Below are 22,383 nucleotides of genomic sequence, written 5' to 3'. Positions count from 1 at the left end.
GAAAGAAAAGGAAAGGCAAAGGAAGGAGAAGGACGACGAGGAAGAGAAGGAAAGACAAATGAAGGAGAAGGAGGACGAGGAAGAGAAGAAAAAAGAAAGGAAGAAGCAGGAGGAAGAGAAGGAAAGGGAAAGAAAAAAGCAGACGATGGACAGAAGGAAGAAATACAAAAGCAGAGAAAGGGAGGGGATGAAGAGGAGAAAAGTATGACCAAGGTACGTTAATCGCTATTATATGTCGCGATGCACTATTGTAGGTATTATGTATAGTGATTACGATGAATAACGATTACTATGTATAGTGATTACTAAGTACATCGATTATTACGTATAGCGATTTCTCTTTAAAGCGACTTCTGCAATAGCGATTACTCAGTATAGTGATTGTTGCGACAAAAATTATCATGTATAGTGATTACTTCGTAGAGCGATTACTGCGATAGCAATTACTTTGTATAGCGATTACTACGATAGCGATTAACTGTGATTTGATATTTTGTGTTACAGGTAGGTCAAAAGAGAAGCAGAGCAACAGGTGAAAAGCTGAAAGGGCGGTGTCAGTGCCCTGTAGTTCTATCGTGGTTCAGAAAGCTGAGTAAATATCAGAAGGATCGATTACGAAATATGCACTTCGGCGGCCTTCTAGACCAACATTATTTTGAAAATTGCTGAAACACCATGACCCACCTGGTCAATAAGTGGAACCATAAGACGAACACGTTCCAGTTTGGGGGTTTTAAGATGACCATGACCCTAGAAGATGGGGCACGAATTACGGGTCTTAAGTGTCATGGCAATGTTATCCTAACATGGAATTCAAACTATAACCCAAAGGACAATTGCATGGACCTTCTAGGAATGTCGATGGAGGAATGGCGTGAGTGTATTTCTGGTGGAGGCAATTTTTCATCGATGAAAGTTTATTTTTTTTGTAATAAATGAGAAGGCCGGTTCGCTGCATGTGCATCTGAAGCAGCTGACCAAGAGTTGCGCGGCTTCCTTTTTATTTTTTTGGACTTACTTTATTTTTCGATTATTCTAGATCTAGAATAAGTTACTTGTGACTGCAGTTTCTGGAAGACTTAGATTAAGTCGACAACTGAGCATGGGGTGCTGCTATGCTCGCACACTTGTACAGTCAACTTTACAATGCGAGTAGGGGTACAAAAACCGTCGAAGGGTTTTGGCCATTTGTTTAGGTATTTGTTTATTACATATTTAGTGCTTGTGGACTAAGCTTATTGAAGGTTGTAGTCTTACTAATATATTATTTTTGTAGGCCTGAACTTGGGAGCATATTGTCGTCTTGCGTTCTCAATGTGGCCCTGCGGTTTGTGGTTTTCCCATGATCGGCGTGTGGGCTTCAGTAAATGTCAAGTGCAAAAATGCTCAATTCATTTTAGATGGGCTGCAATTAAATGAGGTGAATGGTTTAAAATCGTTGTAATGTTTAGCATTCTTAAGTAATCATCGCTTTATGATTTTGTCTTCCTTAGTACAAATCTTTATTTCCTATGCATCTAACTTTCATTAGTGTAAATCATTATATGGTCTAGCATTCTTAAGTAATCACCACTTTAAGATTTTGTCTTCCTTATTAAAAATCGTCACCGCATTTACATAACTTTCATTAGCGTAAATCATTGTAATGTTTAGCATTCTTAAGTAATTATCGCTTTAGAAGTTTATCTTCCTTAGTAAAAATCGTCATCACATTTGCATCTAACTTTCATTACCCTAAATCGTTGTAATGTTTAGCATTCTTAACTAATAATCGCATTCAGCATTTTATCTTATTTAGTACAATTCGTTAACACATTCAGCATTTTGCATGAATAATTATGTCTATATCTAAACCACAATCTCGATTATACAAGTTGTGTGGAGACCTTATGGGGATGGGGAGGACAAGGACAACGAGGTTGTTGTCGATGCTGTGAGACTATCTATATGCGATATTTAGCCCTTTAGCAAATGTGAAGACGAGATGCAGTATGGTAGTCAAGTGCTCCTACAAGCTGGCTTGGGACAGTCGATACCAAAATTGCCTCTGGCAATGAAAACGAAGATGAATAGTGGTGGAGCCACAAACATGAATTGACACGAACGCTCTAGAGAACAATTGGATAACTGGAACAAAGGAGGTGTTCATGCCATATCATATGATTATAAAGAACGACAATATGACCGTAACTATTTTAAAAAATATTGGCAACCCATAAGTGGAAATCGACAGATTGAGTAGAAGCAACCTGAAAGTGAGGTCACTCTTGTCCCCAAGCATGTCATCCTCCAGCATAGACGTAACATCCATCGTGTTCATTCGACGGATACTACGATTCCATTTCTTGCAGTATACGATAAGGAGCAAACACAACTCTCAAAGGAGAAGGTATCGTCCGACCAAAGGTTTGCGATGCTGGAGAGTGAGAATAAGGAGTTACAGAAGGACGTGCAGAATTTGAGTAAACAAATTGGGTCACTGGTTGAGTTGCCAGTGGGTTATATAAGATCAAGGGAACGAATAGGCCACCGAATAAAGCGACTCCACCAAGTGCAAGCAAGAGACGAGTTATAGGATTATCTGACTCGTCAAGCGCAAGTGAATAAACATATGTGATTTGTGTATCCCGATAATTCTATGTTGTAACTCTGACATTCTTTGTTGTAATTATATAATTCTTTCCTTAAAAGGTGTAACACAGAAGTGCCACTAACTCTTTCATGATTTGTACTTATGTATAGCGATTACTGGCTTCGGATTTATTATGTATCACGATTCCTGTGATAGCGATTACTCTATACATTGATTAATATGTATAGTGTTTAAGAAGTTACAACAATTTATACTTACGTTTGCTAAATCGTATAACGATTACTAGCTTAAAGTTTATTACTTTTAGCGTTTCTTGTGTTAGCGATTACTTAATATGTCGATTACTCAGTATAGCGATTATGAAGATACCATTATTTGTACTTACGTTTGCTAAACGTATAGCGATTACTGGTTTAGGGTTTATTATTTATAGTGTTTTGTGTGATAGAGATTACTTAGTTTAGCGGTTAATAGGTATAGCGATTATGTAGTTACCATGATTTATACTTCCTGTGATAGCAATTATAGCGATTACTAATTTTGAGTTTATTATGTATAGTAATTCTTTTAGTTGCAAGAAATGCCGCATAAGTATAGGGTTTAGGATCTGACACGCTACTGATGTTATGCTACCTGTCATTCATTTACACATACTAATATCGTGTTGATGATACTAGCACATGAAACAATGTCTTTTAATTAATGCGCAATGTAATTTATTTATTTGTTAATAAACTTTCATTGCGTGATTTTTGAAAACTGGCGGGTTGTGAAACGATGTAAACAATAAATGAATGAATCGTCGTGTTCCGCAAGGCACACAAGACATTTCCTTTAATAGCATGGAATAGGTGACATTTTATTTAAAGAAGAAAAGGAGCCTTTCCTATAACCTGCTTCGTGAGCAACAAACAGAAAAACTGATGTTTCCTCTAACCTCCTTCTAAGCGCAAGTTGTATGGATGTCGAAGAAGGACGCTACAATTCAGTAGAACATCCACAAAAAAGGGTACTTTCAATTTCTATAACTTGCTTCAACATTTTTACGTCGTTTAGAGTTCGTTTACTGAATATAATGCTACAGTTATTTTATTGAATATTCAACTAATTTCAGTGCAGTATATACAAAACAAAGTGCCAGAAAACTCAGCAAAGTGCTCGAAGAGAACATCGACCGGATGCGAAATGAATTTGCAGAAGGATGCAATATCAGTAATTTTGTACATATGAAATCACTCTCAGTTATACATTAACGTATGCCATGGGTATGTATATTAACAAATGCACATTTGTTCTAAACAGACTATAGACGATTTCGTCATATATATTCAAAGCAAGGGAAGAACCATGTTGGTCTGCATCGTCACCCCTTATTTTATGGTATATCGGTTATCTGATATGTTTATTTTGTCATTTTATTTACTAATGTACCTTTGTATTTTAAACTTACTATTATTACTATTCCGTTCAACTGAGTATTGTCCACCGAATGCCATATGCGGTTGGATTTCTAGATGGAATACAATACTGGGTTGATGATGACCAAATGGCAGACTTTTTTTCAAGTGAAAAGGTTTGTGACCATATCGATTTGTAAGATGTTAAGTCTATTTAAGATCCTGTTTTGATTCTTAATATCGATTTTAAGCTATCAATAAGAATTTGCATATCGATTTAAGATATTGTTTTGATTCTTAATATCAATTTTTATGCTGATTCTAATTATCATTTTTAAGGCATTATTTAGAATCTTAATATTGATTTCTATGCTGATACATAATATCGATTTAGGATTTTGTTTTGATTCTCAATATCGATTTAAGATATTGCTCAGAATCTTAATATCGATTTCTATGTTGATTCTTAATATCGATTTAAGATATTTTTTGATTCTTAATATTAATTTTTCTGTGGATTCTTAATATATATTTTTAAGATATCAATAGGAATTTTCATAGCGATTTAAGATGTTATTTTGATTTAATGTTGACTCCTAATATCGATTTAAGATATTGGTTTGATTCTTAATATCGATTTATATGTTGATTCTTAACATTGATTTTTATGGTATCAGTACACATTTCTATATCTATTTTTTAAGATATTTTATAATCGATTTGCAGATATTGATTCCTACATTGTGGCAATCGGAAAAGCATTGGGTCTTATACGTGTTGGATGTACGAGAATAAAAAATATGGCTATACAACTCCTTAAACTATAATATTAGTGTGGATCGTGACATTGTGCATTTGGTAAGTTTCTATCTTTAAGATTACTGTATCTTGTATAGTAGCCCAGAATTTACTTGCTTTTGCGTAAACCACAGGTTGGATTTTTCAAAGACATGTTGGGTGTCAACATTGGATCGTGGAGGCTTCACGTCGTAGAGGATGCTCCTTTACAAAATAATGGTGTCGATTGTGGTGTCTTTGTAATGAAGTATATTAAAACAATATATTATAAACGAGCACCAGAATTTACCATTGTATGTTGTACACTTAAACATTATTTATTAACCTATATTATTGATTACTACATTTTTATATTGTTCCCATTTTTGGGTTTTTTTTTTCAGGATGATATACCTGGATTCCGCAAAGAACTATGGGAGGAATTGATGAATTTTTTAGTTGAGGATGATACAAAAACCCAGACTGTAAGATTAGCTTGAAAGCTATGAAGGATGCGAGGCCCCTAGAAGTAAGAGGAAGTCATTTTAATAATCTACCTGTTCTCAAGGATAACGTGAAGATGGTTACCTTCTACTGCTGAGAGAGAGAGAGCAATTTTTTGTTCAACTTTCAATTTCCGAATATTTTGTGTACAGACATTTGTAACAAATTTTGTAAAACTGTGTACAAAATTCACATTGATCCATAAACCAAAATCACAAACCTCGCACAGGTGTGTTGAACACGCAAATCGCCATCTCAAGCGCCCAAATTGCAACAATGTAAATTCTGCAATAATTTAAGATATTAAAATAATTTTTGTGAGATATTATACAAATTGTTAATATCAATTTGTAATATATTATGTTGAATTGCCGTATATATATTTGTAAGATATTATATATTTTCTGATGTCGATTTGTGAGATATTGTTTGGTTGTTAATATTGATTTGTAATATATTATGCTTAATTGTTGTATATCGATGTGTAAGATATTATGTGTTTTTTAGTGTTAATTTTTATGATATTTATAGTATGATTTCTACTGTAAAATTACAAAGAACTATAACATTACAACACAGAATTATCATTTAGCTCTTTGTAGCGTGAAAATGCCACTGATTTGCTTTTACGAGTTGTGTTCCTATCGCGATTTACGTAATGATTGGTAAAGGTCAAATGATTTGCACAAACTTTGACTGTGCAATTTTACCGCGATTTGTACTCATGCACAGTGCAATTTTTATTCAGATGTGGCTGATATAGACGTCATTGTGTAAATCGTTATACCATTGCGATTTATACAATGATGTCTGTCTTTTAGACAATAAGCTGTCTAATTGAATTACACGTATCATCGCAATTTACACAATGACGTATGAAGGCTACGTGCTATCGCGATTTGCTTTTTCGGGCTATGTCTATGTCAATGATATTTCCTAATCGCTTTTAGGGGCTATGTCTATGTCAACGAAGGGAGAATATTACAAGCCTTTGTTCTCCGCATATATCGCGAATTCCTTTTGCGATTTTCATTCATATAGGGTGAGCATCACAATAATTTATGAACGATACACGTCTCTAATCGCTTATTGAATTTTCATTGATGAAAGGCGAACATTACAAGCCGTTGTACACCGCATACACCGCAAATCCCTTTTGTGATTTGTAAGATATTATGTATTTTCGAGTATCGATTTGTGAGATATGGTTTTATTTGTTAATATCGATTTCTAAGCTATTATGTTGAATTTTCGTATATAGATTTGTAATATATTATACTCAATTATTGTATATCGATGTGTAAGATATTATTGTTTTCTAGTATCAATTTTTATGATATTTGTAGTATGATTTCTATTGTAGAATTACAATAAAGAATTATAACATTACAATAAAGAATTATTTATTTACAACAAAGAATTATCGATTTACAACAAAGAATTATAGAACTACAACAAAGAATTATAGAATGCTAAACATTACAACAATTTGTAAGATATGAAAGTTAAATGGTACAACTATTTTGAAGTTAAAGAATCCACACGTGATTTTTGTGCTGCGTTGATCGCTTTTGAATTGAACAGAGCCTATCATGAAACAGAACAATATCAGACACTACATTAAGTTCAACAAGAAATGCTAACATCCTCCCAAAATTGTTACATACCAAAAGACTTGTCATACTCATGCCATCATTCCACTCAAACAGGTCTGGTGGATTGCAGGTTACAACATTGTAGTGCACGTCTGTAGGGTATTGCTGCATGTTGAAAATGACACAAGTTAGATATTGATAGGTAGCACATAATACAATTTACATGGGAAGCAATATACTGTATTACATATCTATTCATGTGAAGGGCTTGGTTGCTTAGGGGTTGGTTGTTTCTTAGACATTTTCTTGCCAACCAATTTCAGTGCACCCTTTGTCCTCCGACGTCTGCCATCAGAGGCAGGTTTTCTTTTGATACCCTTCGCTAGGTGAATATTTCCATCATAATCCATAATGTTTACTCTTGACTTATCGAAGATGATGTTTATGCTTTGGCCCAACTTCTCACAAAGGTCAGGGGAAGCATGATTTTCACCTACATTGTTCGATCTCGTTTTCTTAGATTGCTCTTCACGAGCTGCAACAAACTCTTGGTAAATTAACTGCACTTTTTCAAGTAATTTTCTTGACATGTTTCTCATACATACATAGGCTTCTTCGCTTTTCGATGCCAAATCTGCAAAATGCATAGTTGTTGGTAACGAGAGGCTATCTGACACTTCTCATCAACACTAGATGGACTGACATTAGTTGTCTCTAGCAGTTCAATCTTTACTTGTCTCGTCTATCTTCACATTATATATGACTCAAGTATTTCTTGTATTTTCTCTTGATTAAGTGCCTTTAATGCATGATGACATAAAATACCTTTGAATTCAAACATTTTGCACGTACATTCAATTGTTCTATTGTTGACATTGTACGTAACATGTGCTTCTTGCCTTTTTGGATACTCTTCACCATCCCATACAACATGGTATTTGTGCACATTCTCATATTGCATACATCCTTCTATATTGCAATTCATGACCTGTATAACCTCTTTCTTAGTTCATTCAAATACAGTTAGTGTATACAGATCTGCAGGTCGCGTCAAAATTTTCATGCCCAAAGTTACAGGGCGGGTGTTGAAGCATTTCACATCTCTTTCAAGCTCATTTTGTTTAAGATCGTCTACAAATAATTCATACGATTCCATGAAATGAAACATTGTTAAACATGAATATAATATTTTTTCAGTGTGACATGCATAGATTCAGCTCTTTGTGTGCTTATCATACCTGCACAAAAGTATTGTCTTCCATATGTAAATGCCCATTTCTCTTTATCTGCATATAAATGTTGTAACCACACACAGTCTTCAAAGTCGTACATCTGAATCATTTGCTCTCAATCAGACATAAAGGTGACCTCATCTATGCCCTCAAGTACACACTGTATAAACTTTTTATCAAACCTTGTCTTTTGATTAAAAATGTGTCCTATGTTCTTTGCTGCATTTTGCAAGATATGCCATAAACATAGACGATGATGTGCATATGGCCATACATGAGATACTGCAGCTGCAATTGCATGATCACCATTTATAAGTACATCTTCAGGGTGCTTTTCATTCATTGCCTGTATAAATACTCTGAACAACCACTCAAAGGTTTTCTTGGTCTGGTCATACAAAAAAGCGCCGCCTAATATGCAACTCCGTGAGTGATGGTTCACTCCGACAAACTACGCAAATGACCACTGTTTTGTATTAATCTTCATAGTCGTATAAAAAACAAGCACATCATTGAAGCATTCATAATCCACTCTTGACTTTGAATCTGCCCAAAACATATTCACAGCATACCCATCTTTATCTAGTTGCGTTGCACTAAAGAAACCAAGGTCAATGTTTGATTTTTTCTGTAGGTAATCAACCAAAGAACATATTCTTCCATTCTTCATATTTTCTGACCTCTTCCTTCTCAAGTGGTTTCTTAGATCCATAGGTGTGAATGGTACATTTTCGCGACCACCGTCTACGTACACGCATAAATTATATGTCTTGTTTGGTGCAATGCCGGATGTATCAGCTATTTCAGCAATTGCAGCATGCGCTGTAGTTATTTTACGATGTGACCTTAACATAGGAGTCATAAATGAAGCGGCTAATTCATGGTTATGATCATTGATTAAAGTACGAACTACATATTTCTCATTCGAAAGTCTTCTTAACACCATTCTTGCTGGACAACCGCATATTGAATCTGGCTTGCTCCTTGTTGAATTTCCACTTGACTTCTTCCAACCTTGCTTTGAACAAACATACGCCTTTCTCACCACGACACCCTGCGCATTTTTTGCCCAAGAATACATCTAACACTGGAGCCAATTTTTAAGGCATAACCATTATAAAATTTGTATGCAGCTTTCTCATTATTAAACTGCATTCCCTCTACGAGAACATAGTCAAGTGTACTATTATGTAGACTTGAGGTGCCTGCACCTTTGTCAAGTGCATTGTCATTATCGAATTGCAATTTGTCTGCTAGAATATTCAAGTCAAGATTGAATCCAATGCCTGCACCCTTCTTATCATGTGCATCATTAGTGCACATATTCAATTATTCAGGTGCGTCGATAGTACAGATGTTCGTTGCTCTATGACTTCCCAATGATTGAGATATGTCATCTTCACTGCAACTAGTTGATATGCCCAACACTGTCAAAATATCAATTTGCGTTAGCCAGCGCATACGTTTACTACGATTTATTCGAGATGCATATAACAACGGCTACCGATTAGTTAAGCATAATAGCTTACAAATCGATATTAACAAACAACATCATATCTAACAAATTGATACTCGAAAACACATAATATCTTACAAATTGATATACGATAATTCAGCATAATATATTACAAATCGATAGTAACAAACAAAACAATATCTCACAAATCGACAGTATAAAACACATAATATGTTACAAATCGATATGCGACAATTCAGCATAATATATTATAAAATGATATTAACAAACAAAACAATATCTCACAAATCGATAATAGAAAATACATAATATCTTACAAATCGATATACGGCAATTCAACATAATATATTACAAATCGATTTTAACAAACAAAACAATATCTCACAAATCGATAATAGAAAAGACATAATATCTTACAAATCGATATACGGCAATTCAGCATAATATATTACAAATTGATATTAACAAACAAAATAATATCTCACAAATCGTTACTAGAAAACACATAATAACTTATAAATCGATATACGACAATTCATCATAATATTACAAATCGATATGAACAAACAAAACAATATTTCGCATATCGACACTAGAAAACACATAATATCTTACAAATCGATATAAGACAATTCAACATAATATATTACAAACAAAACAATATCTCACAAATCAATATACATGTTACTACAACCGCAATTTGTGTTACATTGCATATATTGAGTGAATGGATGATGCCGGATGGGGTAGAGGCCCATGCTCGCATCTGTAACCAAGCATTTTTGTCAACAAGTCCTAGCGTCTTACAAATGTCTTCAAGTTTCCAACCATTGAAACGATAAATTCTACCTGAAATAACAAAACAACGCCTTAATGACACTCACGATGACATACATTCTTCAACAATAGCATGATGACATGGAAAGGTACTCACGACGCTTTAATGACACTTGTTGGAATGTTTGTGCTTCATTATTTTTTTCCATACTGCCTAACAAAAATGAAGAAGAGAACATTGTAAAAAGAGATGGCCGACAAATCCCCCTTGACGCCCACCAAATGATCGAACCAGTCGTTCGATTTATAGTTATCTTCACGAGGTAGGAACGAACCAGGAAAAGTTTTCTATCTAACAAGTGTCTTTCTTTGCTTCTCCCTCTCCTCCTCTTCATCTTCCTTCTTTTGTCTTTGTTTTTAGCTTATGCTACAACAAAGGCAGAACGTGCAAATGTATATACGGAGAGTGGGAGGATATTTTCGTTCAACGCATATCTATTTTACGGAAGGGCATTTCTATCAAAAGCATATCTACCTTTTTTATATGTTATTTTATTATAAAGTCATCATGGGCAACATTGGCATATGAATTATCACGGGTCCCTAGATATTCCTTCATACACATAGGAACATGCAAATTTGTGTTTAGGGGAGAACACACAACACCCTCTCCTCAATCACGCCCTTGAGTACAAACAAGACAGGTTATAGTAATGATATTCAGACCCCACTACATATCATTTGGGGAACTGTGAGAGGGGGCCTGCTTAACATCTCTATCAAGTGAGTATGGTGGGGGATTGATAACCGATAAGTTGGATACATACAATATGACCTGATCTGCTCAAAATTATTGGAAGTCATACTTCCAACAAATATTTAAGTGCCACCGGTCACCACGAAGGCCCAACTTACAAGAAGCAAAAAGGTGGATGTACTCCTTGATGGGCAATGTGTAACTAAGATTTTTACACCAATGAGTTGCAAGTAAATGAGGTGGGTCCTACCAACCGGCGGGGGGGGGGGGGGGCTCCGCTTGTTTCGGATGAGCTGTTAGTGCACGTCACCATGTGTTGGGACGTTGCAAGTTCAAAACGGAATAGTATGTTGTGTAACTGGTGGGGGTCTGCCTTGTCCCAGCTTGCCTTTCAAAAAAACAAAAGAGGTGGGTCCTGACAATCTAAAAAACAGAAAAGAAAAGAAAATATTGGTGTGTTTTCTTCTTCAAAGTGATTTAATTGATGTAAATAAAACAGCTTTCAAAAGCAGGGTGTTTCCACTTTGACTTAGATTTTGGAAGAGCCTTGGTTTGGTTTGCGTAATGTACTTCTAAAAGAATGTTGGTTTCCTTAAATGGAAGAAAAGAATAAAAAAACTAAAAATATTTAGGTTATTGTTTTATTTGATTGTGAAGTATTCATGCACAATAAAGAAATTGTGTTTGATTATTCTCTAAAAAAACTGAGAAAAAAATCTCATGTACATCTCAAAATCCAGCGCAAGATTTTTCCGGGCAGCATAACTTTTGACATAATTTTTTCCAATCAACCTTGGTGAGAGTGGTTTTGCAGCCAAGCATTAGCCATCCAAGGAATTGAGATCAGGTGCAATGTGATTGCACACTTCCAGTGTGCTGCTGCACCTAATCAGCCACCATCTTTGGAATGAATCCTGTCAGCTGCCGGGCCCAGCAGCAGATGGTCACCATCTGATAAGTACAGGGGGCAATCACATTTTACCTGATCACCTAACATCTGCTGTTAAGCCCCATAGCTGACAGGTAGTGTCTTGATCAAGTGCAGCAGCATACAAAAAGTGTGCAATCACATTGCACTTGATCCTCCTTCACCATCCAAGTGTCATTATTCATCTCAGATTGACGAATTGCATGACCAAGTTTGATTATTGACTTAAAGAGCGGTAAGTTAGTAAAGAACTCAAATTCTGCACTCATGAAGGCTCTGCTTATCAAGTTCGAAACTTATAAGTATGCATCCTTCGATGCGAGGGTCAATCTGAGTGGCCTTAGGTTTTACACAAATGAATTTGGTGAGCGAAGCCGTATTTTCGATTCTCCAAAAAAAGAGCTCAAAATCTAAATATATATGTTGATGCAAGTGTGTCATGCCAAATAGCCAAAAACAAAGACCTGGTTACCAGGACTAATGCTCACCTAGTTAAGCTAAGTTTGCCCAAGTAGACCAAGTAGAAATTGTTCTGTTCAACGTGAGGTCCAAGCAGAGTTCTCGGCAATAAAGCGGCTTCATCCGACTCTAATATTTACCTATTTTAGCAAATTATTTCATAGGGCTATGCTTGGACTAAATTTGGTTGGTGCACCAAAGAAGGTTGTTTAAATCACAAAATCTGGTTAGGAAGGAAACCTAAAACCATGTTCCTTTCAATTAAATTAAAATACCCAATTAAAAGAAAATGGAATTGAATACCTAAAAAAGCATCTCTTTATATTTTTGCTTCTTTCTATTCAACAGCTGCAGTTTTTAATTAAATAAGAAAAATAGCCCCTTTTCTAGCCCTTCTTTCATGCATGTTAAAGGTTAATTTATTATTTCGAAAACAACCTTTTTGTGAGAAAAGATACATTTAACTTCGTTGCTTTTGACCAAGAAACTTTCTATGACTGGTGAAAATGTGATCCTTTCATGTACCAATGATGCTTGTGTGTGGTTGCAAGTTCCGAAGGAGGGCTTCTTTTCCAGCACAACGCTAATATGTTCTATCTGACCAAATGAATGAAAGTTCTTACTTCTTTCTATAATGTGTCACAGAAAATTACCATTCACGTTATAATGCAGATCGTTATAATGCAGAGAGCCACCTTTTGCATGGAAAATTTTCAATTAGAGCAGTTAGCCTGTGTTTTCCACCCTCTGTGTGTGTGTGTGTGAGAAAGAGCGAGAGAGAGAGAGAGAGGGGGGTGCAGTTCTACATTTGCTTCTTATGCAGCTTTGATGTAATCATAAGCCCAATTATCACTCACACCAATAATGTATCTCAACTTTTGTGTGTGTGTGTGAGAGAGAGGGGGGGGGTGCAATTCTACATTCGCTTCTTATGCAGCTTTGATGGAATCATAAGCCCAATTATCAGTCACACAATAATGTATCTCACCTTTTGTGAATCCCCAGAAATACACTTGTTTTTTGTCAAGCAGCAGAAAAAGTACATATTTATGTGAAAAAGTGGCTTGCATGCAAAATCCATGTTCGAGAAAGTCTCTATTACATATCCACTCTTCATTAATTCATAACAAAAGCAAAATACTACATCAATCTGTGCACTAACTTTCACAAACACACTCATTCTCACACTCCAAGCAAAACGATGAAAAAAAGAGAACAAAAAGATACCACTTAAGTTGGCTACTTTTCCTATGGCAATTTTGCATAGGAAATAAAAGTGAGAACTCAAAATAAGAAGTCGGTCTTCTTAGTTTATGGGGAACAATCCATAGTTGTTCATGAAACTAGACAGTGATGCTAAGTAAGCAGATGAAGAATCATGCCCTCCTCCATAGTTGGTTTGATCTTGCCATTCAAGAGAGAAAAGCCTCTTGCTTGGATCCTCAGCCTTGATGGATGGGCCCACACCATCATTGAACACATTTAACAGCCTTGGCTTCATCTCTCCGTCATCACTTTCCTCAAATGGAAAACTCATGATCCTCTCACTGGTTTGAAGGTGCCCCAGATTGGTTCCATGGAATCCATCCATTGCAGCAAACCCATTAATGGGTGACAGGAACCCATGATAACTAGTGCCCCCTGTGTACTCCACATCACCAACTGTGAAGTCACTGCTTCTAGGGTTCCCTAAGATGTTGAACTCACTGGTCTTATGGTTTCCCAGTAGAGGGCCATCTTGATGAGTGAGGTGCACCCCAGAGAAGGAGAGGTTTAGGTCAGTGGCATCAAGGGGGAGGCTAGAGGAGCTGCTTGAAATGAGGTGGTGGCTAGGGATAGAGTTGAGGGGCTGTGGCTCTATTTTCTTAACTGAGACTCTCTTGTTCTTTCTGCAGCCACCTCCAACTGGTACATTTCTCAGTGAGCCACCCTTGGTCCAGTACCTTCTGCAGGTCTTGCAGAAGTATCTAGGCTGGGAGAGGCTGTAGTTGTTGTAGTAGCAGAACTTGGTGTGGGTTGATTCACACCTTGGGCATTTGAGAGAGGGGTCAGGTTGAGGCCTCAGCCTTCTCTCTACCAAAGGCCTAGAGCATGAGATCATGTCTTCCAAAGGTGGGGAGTTCACTGGTCTTTCTTCTTGGATCACTCCCTGCAGGTTCAAAATAAAATGACACTATCAGCATTCTTTCGGTTGTTGATGTTAATAAACTAACACACACTCATTAGTGAAGTTCTAGTAAGATCAACAATGACGACTAGATGGTGTTGATGATTGTGAAAGTAATTGTAGCCATTTGGTAGTGAAGACATCGAGAATAATGCCTTCTTTCAAAAAAAAAGACATCGAGAATAATACCAAAGAAAAACATCAAAGGTGAATGGTACTAATGCTGATGTTATTTTGTGGATTGTTAACATGTAAGAACAATGTGGTGGAATTCAACAAAGTATAATCTTATCATAGATAGAAATGATGAAGTTGGTTGTAGTTGTTTTATAATGGCATTGCTGTTTTTGCTGCTGCTGCTATTGTTGTTGTTGATGATGATGGCATTACAAGTTTTTTTTTTCATGAGGAATGGGGAACCCCCACCCCACCCCGATCAGAGACCTAGTCGTGCTGGCTAAATCTACCATACTTACGGTTGCTTTTCCGATGGTGTAAGCCCGTGATGCACCACTTACCCCAAGGGAGATGACATTACATGGTCTAGCCACATTTTTTGACATGGTAATTATAGAAGGTTTAAAACATATATAAACAGGATGGAAAGCATGACATTACCCAAAAAAGAGAGAGAAACTTTGACATAGCAAATTTGTCTATCCAAAAAAGCTAAAGAAAACAAACGAACATTATTTAGGCTCTGTTTGGGGGTGATGCATTGACATGTAAACACCATTTCCATATAGTCTCAAAATATGGTTTTGCCAAAATGTGGTGTTGAGGACGGAGTTGCCAAACAACATGCACTTGTGAATGGTGTTGAAATGTGGTTTTGGGGCCGCCAACACCATTAATTACTAATGCAATGTTTTGACAACACGACCGCTCCCAACCAGAAGAGAGTATGAGAGCACCGGGGGAAACCGCAACACACCTCCGAGTCAAGGCTCCCAAACAGAGACTCGAAGCAACAAGAACAAGAAGTTGGAAATGTAAATTCTCTTTGGATGAAACTTCTTGTAGCGAAAACGTTATATACTCACTCCTCACCTGTAACCAATCTGCAGGGACGTCCATGCAGACTTGAAGAGAAGTAAGACCCATCTCTATTGATGATCTAGAAGGACTAAGCCAAATTCTGAGGATGAAAATGGATGTGCTTTCCCCACCCTTCCTTTATTACCACGCTTCCTGTCCTTCCTGGCCTATGCTACAAGACAATGAATGACATAGATTCGAAGTTTCTGGAAAGAGATTGAGATCTTCCAGATGTACTGGTGGGGATGATCTTGGAAGGATGAGAGTGAGGCCAAGGAGATCTCCTAAGACCGTACAAGAGAGGAGGAGGATTTGAGAGAGAGAGAGAGTTATGTGGAGTGAAGATGGCTGTGATTGTGGGCTTCAAGCCCGAAATAAGAAGACAAGCAAAGGTGGCAAGGTAGCCTCTACGGTCTCCCTCCACGGGCCCACACCCTGCTCAATACTGGACCTTTCCTGCGAGCTCACTTGGTTCGCCTCGTGGACTCGGCTAAGCCGATTCCTTTAGAAAACGACTCCGATCAGTCCCAGGCATGCAGCAGGTAGGTCCTGCATAATTCGGATCCGGTTCATGATCTAGGCACTATCAGATCCAAGACAATTGCGTACGTTATACTTGGGTTTGGATACCGGTTGAGAATCGATTGTTGGGTGGTCTTAGCTCATGATCCTACTTTTACGTATAACCAGACTAAGACCTTCACCGGATATTTAATTTCCAAATTCCTTTGTCCTACATGACAAATATAGCCAGTATTTTGAAAATAATTTGATCCCTGAAAATAACGCGACATTTTCAAGCAATAAATTTACAGATTAAATTTTTTGTTTTTTATCAATTTTTTTATTTATAACTTGAAGACACTGCACCTGGCACCAAGACCTGATCGTCCTAGAGTCATCGTGCGGGCAGCGTAAAACTCCGAGGCTAGGACCCCTGCCCCAAGAGCCTATGTTAGGTGTTGGTTTGAGGCCCCCAACACCACCATACTACGCCACCCCTCTTGGGGCATAAGAAACGAAAAAACGTATCTTCATGTCTACGTTTGAGTGCCACAGAAATAGAGTGGTTTCTGTGGAAACGCAGGAGGCCCCATGCATTTTTACGGGTCCCACGACTTTCCTTTGGATTCTCTTTCAGGGAAGAAAGAGTGTTTCAACGGGAGCCTCCTGTTTTCAGCGGAAACGAAGTCCGACGGCCGCGCAGACGCTCTTTCTGTGGCACGCAAACGTGCCCTAATGGTAGGTCGGTCGGACCAGTTTCTCCGCCGAGTTACACCGAAGGCGTAAGGGTCAAGCCGGGGAAAAAGGGTGGCGGTCCACAGTGGTTGTGGGCCCCGTTGGCCCGAATCTCTGCAACACGTGTCAGCTAAATTGGGGACATGACTATGACAGTGTTGGCGAATATCTTGGTCCTCGAAAAAGAGCAAAACCGAAAGAGCACTCCAGACGGGCCCCACCTCCTGTCCTCCAGCAGCCCTTCCCCTGCCTCCCTCTCAAGCAAGGCATGATTCGCTGCGACATGAAACCCCCCCCACTCTCGCACGTGCGAGGGTGGTCCCCGGCTCACTGAGGTAGACGTCACGTGCCTCGTCCCACGTGCCGACTCTGGTTGTCGGTGAAGGCGCCGTCACGTGACGTGATTCCTCGTGCTTTGCTTTCTTTCGTTTGATGGCAACCGTTCGCTTCCGGGTGTTGGGGGCGTCTGTTTTGAATCGCTCGAGGTGCGCGTTGGCTCGACTGAGTTCGATCCTGAGGATGGCAGTGGACCGGGGGAAACGGGCCCCCGCCCTGCCTCGCTTTATTTGGACTGTGGATAGAGAATATAGAACGGGGATGAAAGGGTGAACGAAGGTTAAAATCAAAATCCATGCAGAGATGGAGGTGGGGATCAACTTACACTTTCCTCTGCCCCGCTCTATCCCCAATCCTTCTTTACGGTTGGCAATGGACCCGAGGAAAAATGAAGTCCTGCCCCGCTTTGTCTTGTTTGAATCGGGATGGAAGACATGAAAAGAGGATGAAGGCGGAAATGGAAGTTAAAATTCAAACCCATGTAGGAATGAAGGCAAGGATGGAGGTCTGGATTTTAAGACAGGACGAGGGTAAAGACCTTGTCCCGTGCCCCTGCCCCGATCCACTGCCATCCTTATTTGAGCCCACTGCGCTGATGATCGCAACAACCGAGTCGCTGGGTGCACGGTGGGACCCACTGTTGCACACACCACTCGACTGATAATTGGTGGATAGTAGACCTAGATCTGGTCAAGATGTGCGACTCAGGCGTTTGGTTTGGGAAGTTGGCGCATGCAGGATCCAGAATGAAAGGTATGGCCTGCTAAATGAGGATCACTAGTGGAAGGACAAACCTCCCGATTGGCATCCTCTCGTGTTTTGATGTAATTATCTATAGATCAATATACTAATAATAGTGGTTCACCTAACCCTGTCTTGCCTGCCGAGAAAAAAAAAAGGTAAGGGGGCGCCTGAATCCATCGGCAATATCTTGAAAACTCTCTCTCTCTCTCTCTCTCTCATATAAAGATAACCTGTAAGTGGTTTTATTTATGGTTTATTTGAGATCACATGATGCAAGTCATTTCGACTCAATTTAACCTTTTTTGATGTGTGTAACATTTTTTATTTAGTGGAAAACGACTCTTGGGTCATGTTTTTTTTATGAAAATTATGTTTTCAAGGTTCTCTAAGTCTTTACTGCTTCCAAATACTCCTTTTCTCTTACCGTCATAGTTGAACTTACCGAAGACCAAAAACCAACTATCTTTAGTCAAGCTTCTGGGAACTCAAAGTGGAGAGACTGAATGAAGAATTTGCACACTTGTTGAGAAACCATACTTGGAATCTTGTTCTTGCTGACCCTAGTAAGTATCTTGTGGGCTGCAAGTGCGTCTATAAAATCAAACGTGAGGCGAATGATGAGACATCGGAGAGGTATAAAGCAAGGTTAGCGGCTAAGGGTTGTCATTAGAATGAGGAAGGTGTTGGTTTCTTTGAGACCTTTAGCCCAATTATAAAACCAACAACCATTGATATGTCGTTTGAGTGAAGATTGACTTATTAGACAGCTTGATGTTAATAATGCCTTTTTGAATAGTACTCTAGAGGATAATGTTTTTATGAAGACCCTTATTTTCTTAGTTAGGTTTGCAAGTTCAATAAAGCTTGATCTTGGTACCAAGAGTTGATAAATGCTCTTGTTAGACGTGGTTGTTTTGAGAGTTCAGATTCTTTGTAAAGATGGTCTCCAAGTCTTCATTTTGGTTTACGTGGATGTCATTCTAATTAAAGGAAATTATGATGTCTTTGTTCAAAATTTGATAGTCTATTGGTGATCAGTTTGCTTTGAAAACCTTGGGTCAGTTGCATTACTTTCTACGGATAGAAGCAGTTCACTCATCTCAAGGTTTATTTTTTATCTCAGATTTGCTTACGAGGACTAATATGGTTGATCCCAAATCGATATCCACACCTATGGCATCATGAGCGGTTTTTGGGAATTCAAAGGGTTTCAAATGCCCATATTGCATTATAATTGGTTTTAATGGAGCATCAATGTGTGTGTGTGAGAGAGAGAGAGATCTCATATCCTTAGTTTTAGAAGATCTGAGGGGAATCTAAGAACTGATGAATGGGGAAGGGGATCGGAGATCAATGTATGTGGGTTTTGTTCTCATATATGATAACTCGGATACAAGAACAAAGAAATTAAAATGACTCTTTATGTTTTTTTTTTTTATAATTTAAGGGGACCTCTCCATCACCGACGTTGGCCTCCGATTGGTAAACCCTTGAGGTCGCCTCCCAGACCAGAGTACACCAAACTTCAACCTTGCGACAAGGGATGCCGTCCATGGGTTTTGAACTTGTGACGTCCTATCAACTTCGTGACATTTACAAGTCGCCGCTACCAAATGAATGGAGATACTCTTACGTAATTCTGGTCCATAAAAGCAAAACCTTACACTTGTATCATGTTTAGCACGACCTACTTACTAGTGCCATATGCTAAAGTTGGCTCCACTTGATCATCTTATCCATTTTTAACTATCCTCAACTTTATGATTTGTAAGCTATTGGTATTTTGTTATATCTAAATTTGATATCTTATAATGTTTATAGTTTATTAAGCATGTTAACATTGTAAATAAATTATGCTAAATACGTTTACATATAACAACTAGTGGCTTGATCAATGTAAACCAGAGTATGTATACATTTATTTAATTATTTATTTATACATAAGGTCAATCGACTTAGCAAAACTTTGGCGTTGTTCTTTAATCTAACCTCTATATGCAATCTACATACTCCATATAGTAAGAATCGGAATGGCCTGAAGGGAACATCCACTATTTTGAATTTTTTGTACAAAGTGATCTCTTGTTCTCATTATTATAAAGAAGGAAAGGACACAAAAGGGAGCCTAACTCCCCTGCACCTCTCTCTCAATAGTAAGTAATATATTGTAGAATAATTTTAATGTTCCTAAATGTGAAACAATGCATAGAAAATTATTGTATTGTATGGCAAAAATGACATGTTTCCTTAAATGCCTCATAATTTTCAAAATCCACCCCATGTCCAAATTCATAAATGTTTGACTTCTTTATAATCATTTTACCCTTTTGTATGAGCAAACCTCCTGAAGTTCGCACGATATATTGGTATGCTTTTCGAGTATCACAAACTCTCATTAAAAAATAGATTCACATTTTTTTGCGTACCTTATGAAATTCGCATAACCAAATATGTGAACTTTGTGTAACTAAAACTTGTCAAAACTTTACAAATATTTCATTAAATTCATATATTTGTGGCAATAACTTATTATATTTTTTTTGCATAAACTAGGGTTTTTCAGTAGTCCCCAACATGCTTTCTCCTGACAACAATTTTCTGCCAATATTACCAACAACCATTTTTTATGTCTTTTCTCGATGAGTCATCAATGCCAATTCATCATCACACAACAACAACAACAACTACGCCTTCATCCCAAAACAATTGGGGTCAGCGATATAATGCCAATTCATCATCGATCTTTTCAAAATCATCGATGGTGAGTTTTTTTCAATAAGCACATATTTAACGGTTGAATCAATTATATTTTTGAAAACAATAGCTTGAATCAATTTTTTTTTTAAACATTGGCATGAGTTAGTTATTTTGTTAAAAAATTGAATGGTTTTCAAGTTATCTTTCTATGTTCAATAGCTTATTACATTTTTTTGTTGATAAAATCATTTGTGTGTGTATATTTGTCTAACTGGTTCTTTAACAATTTGTATGCCTCTATTCTTCAACTTGGTTGTTTATATTTTGTGTATATTGTATTATAAACATGATTAGGAAATATTGTTTATTTGTTTATGGGATAATTATTTTGATTCTTTCAATTCAATGTGTAAAATGTTATTTATGTGTGTGTGCATGTGTGTGTGAAGCACGTTTATAAGATAACTACGTTGAGTATTACAATTTATTAATTAATTTGAGGTATATGTTTGCAGTATATTTATAGAATAACTAGTTTGAATATATATATTTATTAATTTATCATATATATGTGTGTATGTGAAATATATTTGTAAGATAGATATGTTGAGTATTGCAATTCATTGATTAATTTGAGGTATATGTTTTCATCATATTTTTAGGATAACTAGTTTGAATAAATATATTCATTAATTTGTCATATATATGTGCGTGTGTGAAGCATGTTTTTATGATAATTAGTTCAAAAATTTGTAATTATGAAATTATATTTGTATTATGTAATTTAATGATTAATTTGGCTGATTCAAGCAAAATAAATTGTGACTACAGTATCCACATCAAGAAGATTCAGAAGATCCAACAAGCTACATACACTAGTTCTATTGGTTCTAAGCACACAAGTGGTTCCTAAAACTAATGGAGGAAGCGAAGGACATGCTAGATTAGGTGCATTTTTTGAAATTTCTTATATATGACACCATGAAACATCGGCCACGGTGTCTTAGAGGTCATTGTGCAGTTATGAAATCTGGCAACCAATATATTTAAGTTTAGAGATATTGCAATTACCATCGTGTTAGAGGACATATTACCATCGTGTTGGAGGACATATCACGAATCACTGGATTTGAGTGACATGAGCAGCCAATGAGTGCACATCGGTAGAGAGATTTCAATTACATTTTACGTTTTTATCTACAAACACATAAAGATGTGTTCGATGGGAAAAGGCTCAAGTTATCATGGTTGAGGAAGCACTATAATCCCAACAAGGGGAGGAGAATGAAGGAGATGCTACTGTGTGTTGGAGGGAAGGACAGTCCTAGGGTAGAAAAGGAGGTGACAATGTTGTTGTTGTACTTCTTTGGCACATGCTTATTCATCGACATTGGTAGAAAGTTGATCCTCGTACATTGAACTATTGTAAGACTTGAATCACATCGATGGATACACATTGTGAGCAGTCTCACCTGCACACCTACATGTAAGTTTGAGTGCGATGAGGCATGAAAGAAAAAATATCTCTCACATGTTGGTTGTGTTAGGGGCATTTATTCTTTTATTGTACTTAAAGTTTTGAGTTGATTAACATTGTTGATGTACTATATTGTGTGTTATTCTGTGTTAATTCTTATATTGATCCTTGCATGTTTGGATATGGGAG

The 22,383-nt window shown here is 37.2% G+C and overlaps 1 protein-coding gene across 1 annotated transcript; it reads right to left on the bottom strand.

The window, feature by feature from the left end:
- Positions 1-13,802: 13,802 nt before the first annotated feature.
- LOC149843515 (dof zinc finger protein DOF5.6-like) lies at positions 13,803-15,767 on the bottom strand. The gene is made up of 2 exons (XM_090000923.1): positions 15,714-15,767; positions 13,803-14,645 (listed from the first exon to the last, which is right to left on the bottom strand). The coding sequence occupies exons 1-2, from the start codon at positions 15,765-15,767 to the stop codon at positions 13,803-13,805; spliced, it is 897 nt and encodes a 298-aa protein (XP_089857049.1).
- Between the last annotated feature and the right edge of the window lie 6,616 nt (positions 15,768-22,383).

Source organism: Nuphar pumila, chromosome 3, assembly GCF_984573655.1.
Source record: "Nuphar pumila chromosome 3, dmNupPumi1.hap1.1, whole genome shotgun sequence".
In the NCBI taxonomy this organism is placed as follows: domain Eukaryota; kingdom Viridiplantae; phylum Streptophyta; class Magnoliopsida; order Nymphaeales; family Nymphaeaceae; genus Nuphar; species Nuphar pumila.
Note: the sequence above shows the minus strand (reverse complement) of the source record. Positions and strands in the feature narration are given on the sequence as shown.

Bases quoted from the DNA above. Each gene is read 5' to 3' on its own strand.
- LOC149843515 (XM_090000923.1), bottom strand. From the start codon at position 15,767: ATGGGTCTTACTTCTCTTCAAGTCTGCATGGACGTCCCTGCAGATTGG. The intron at 14,646-15,713 runs GTGAGGAGTGAG...TTGAACCTGCAG, and splicing joins TCCCTGCAGATTGGTTACAG to GGAGTGATCCAAGAAGAAAG.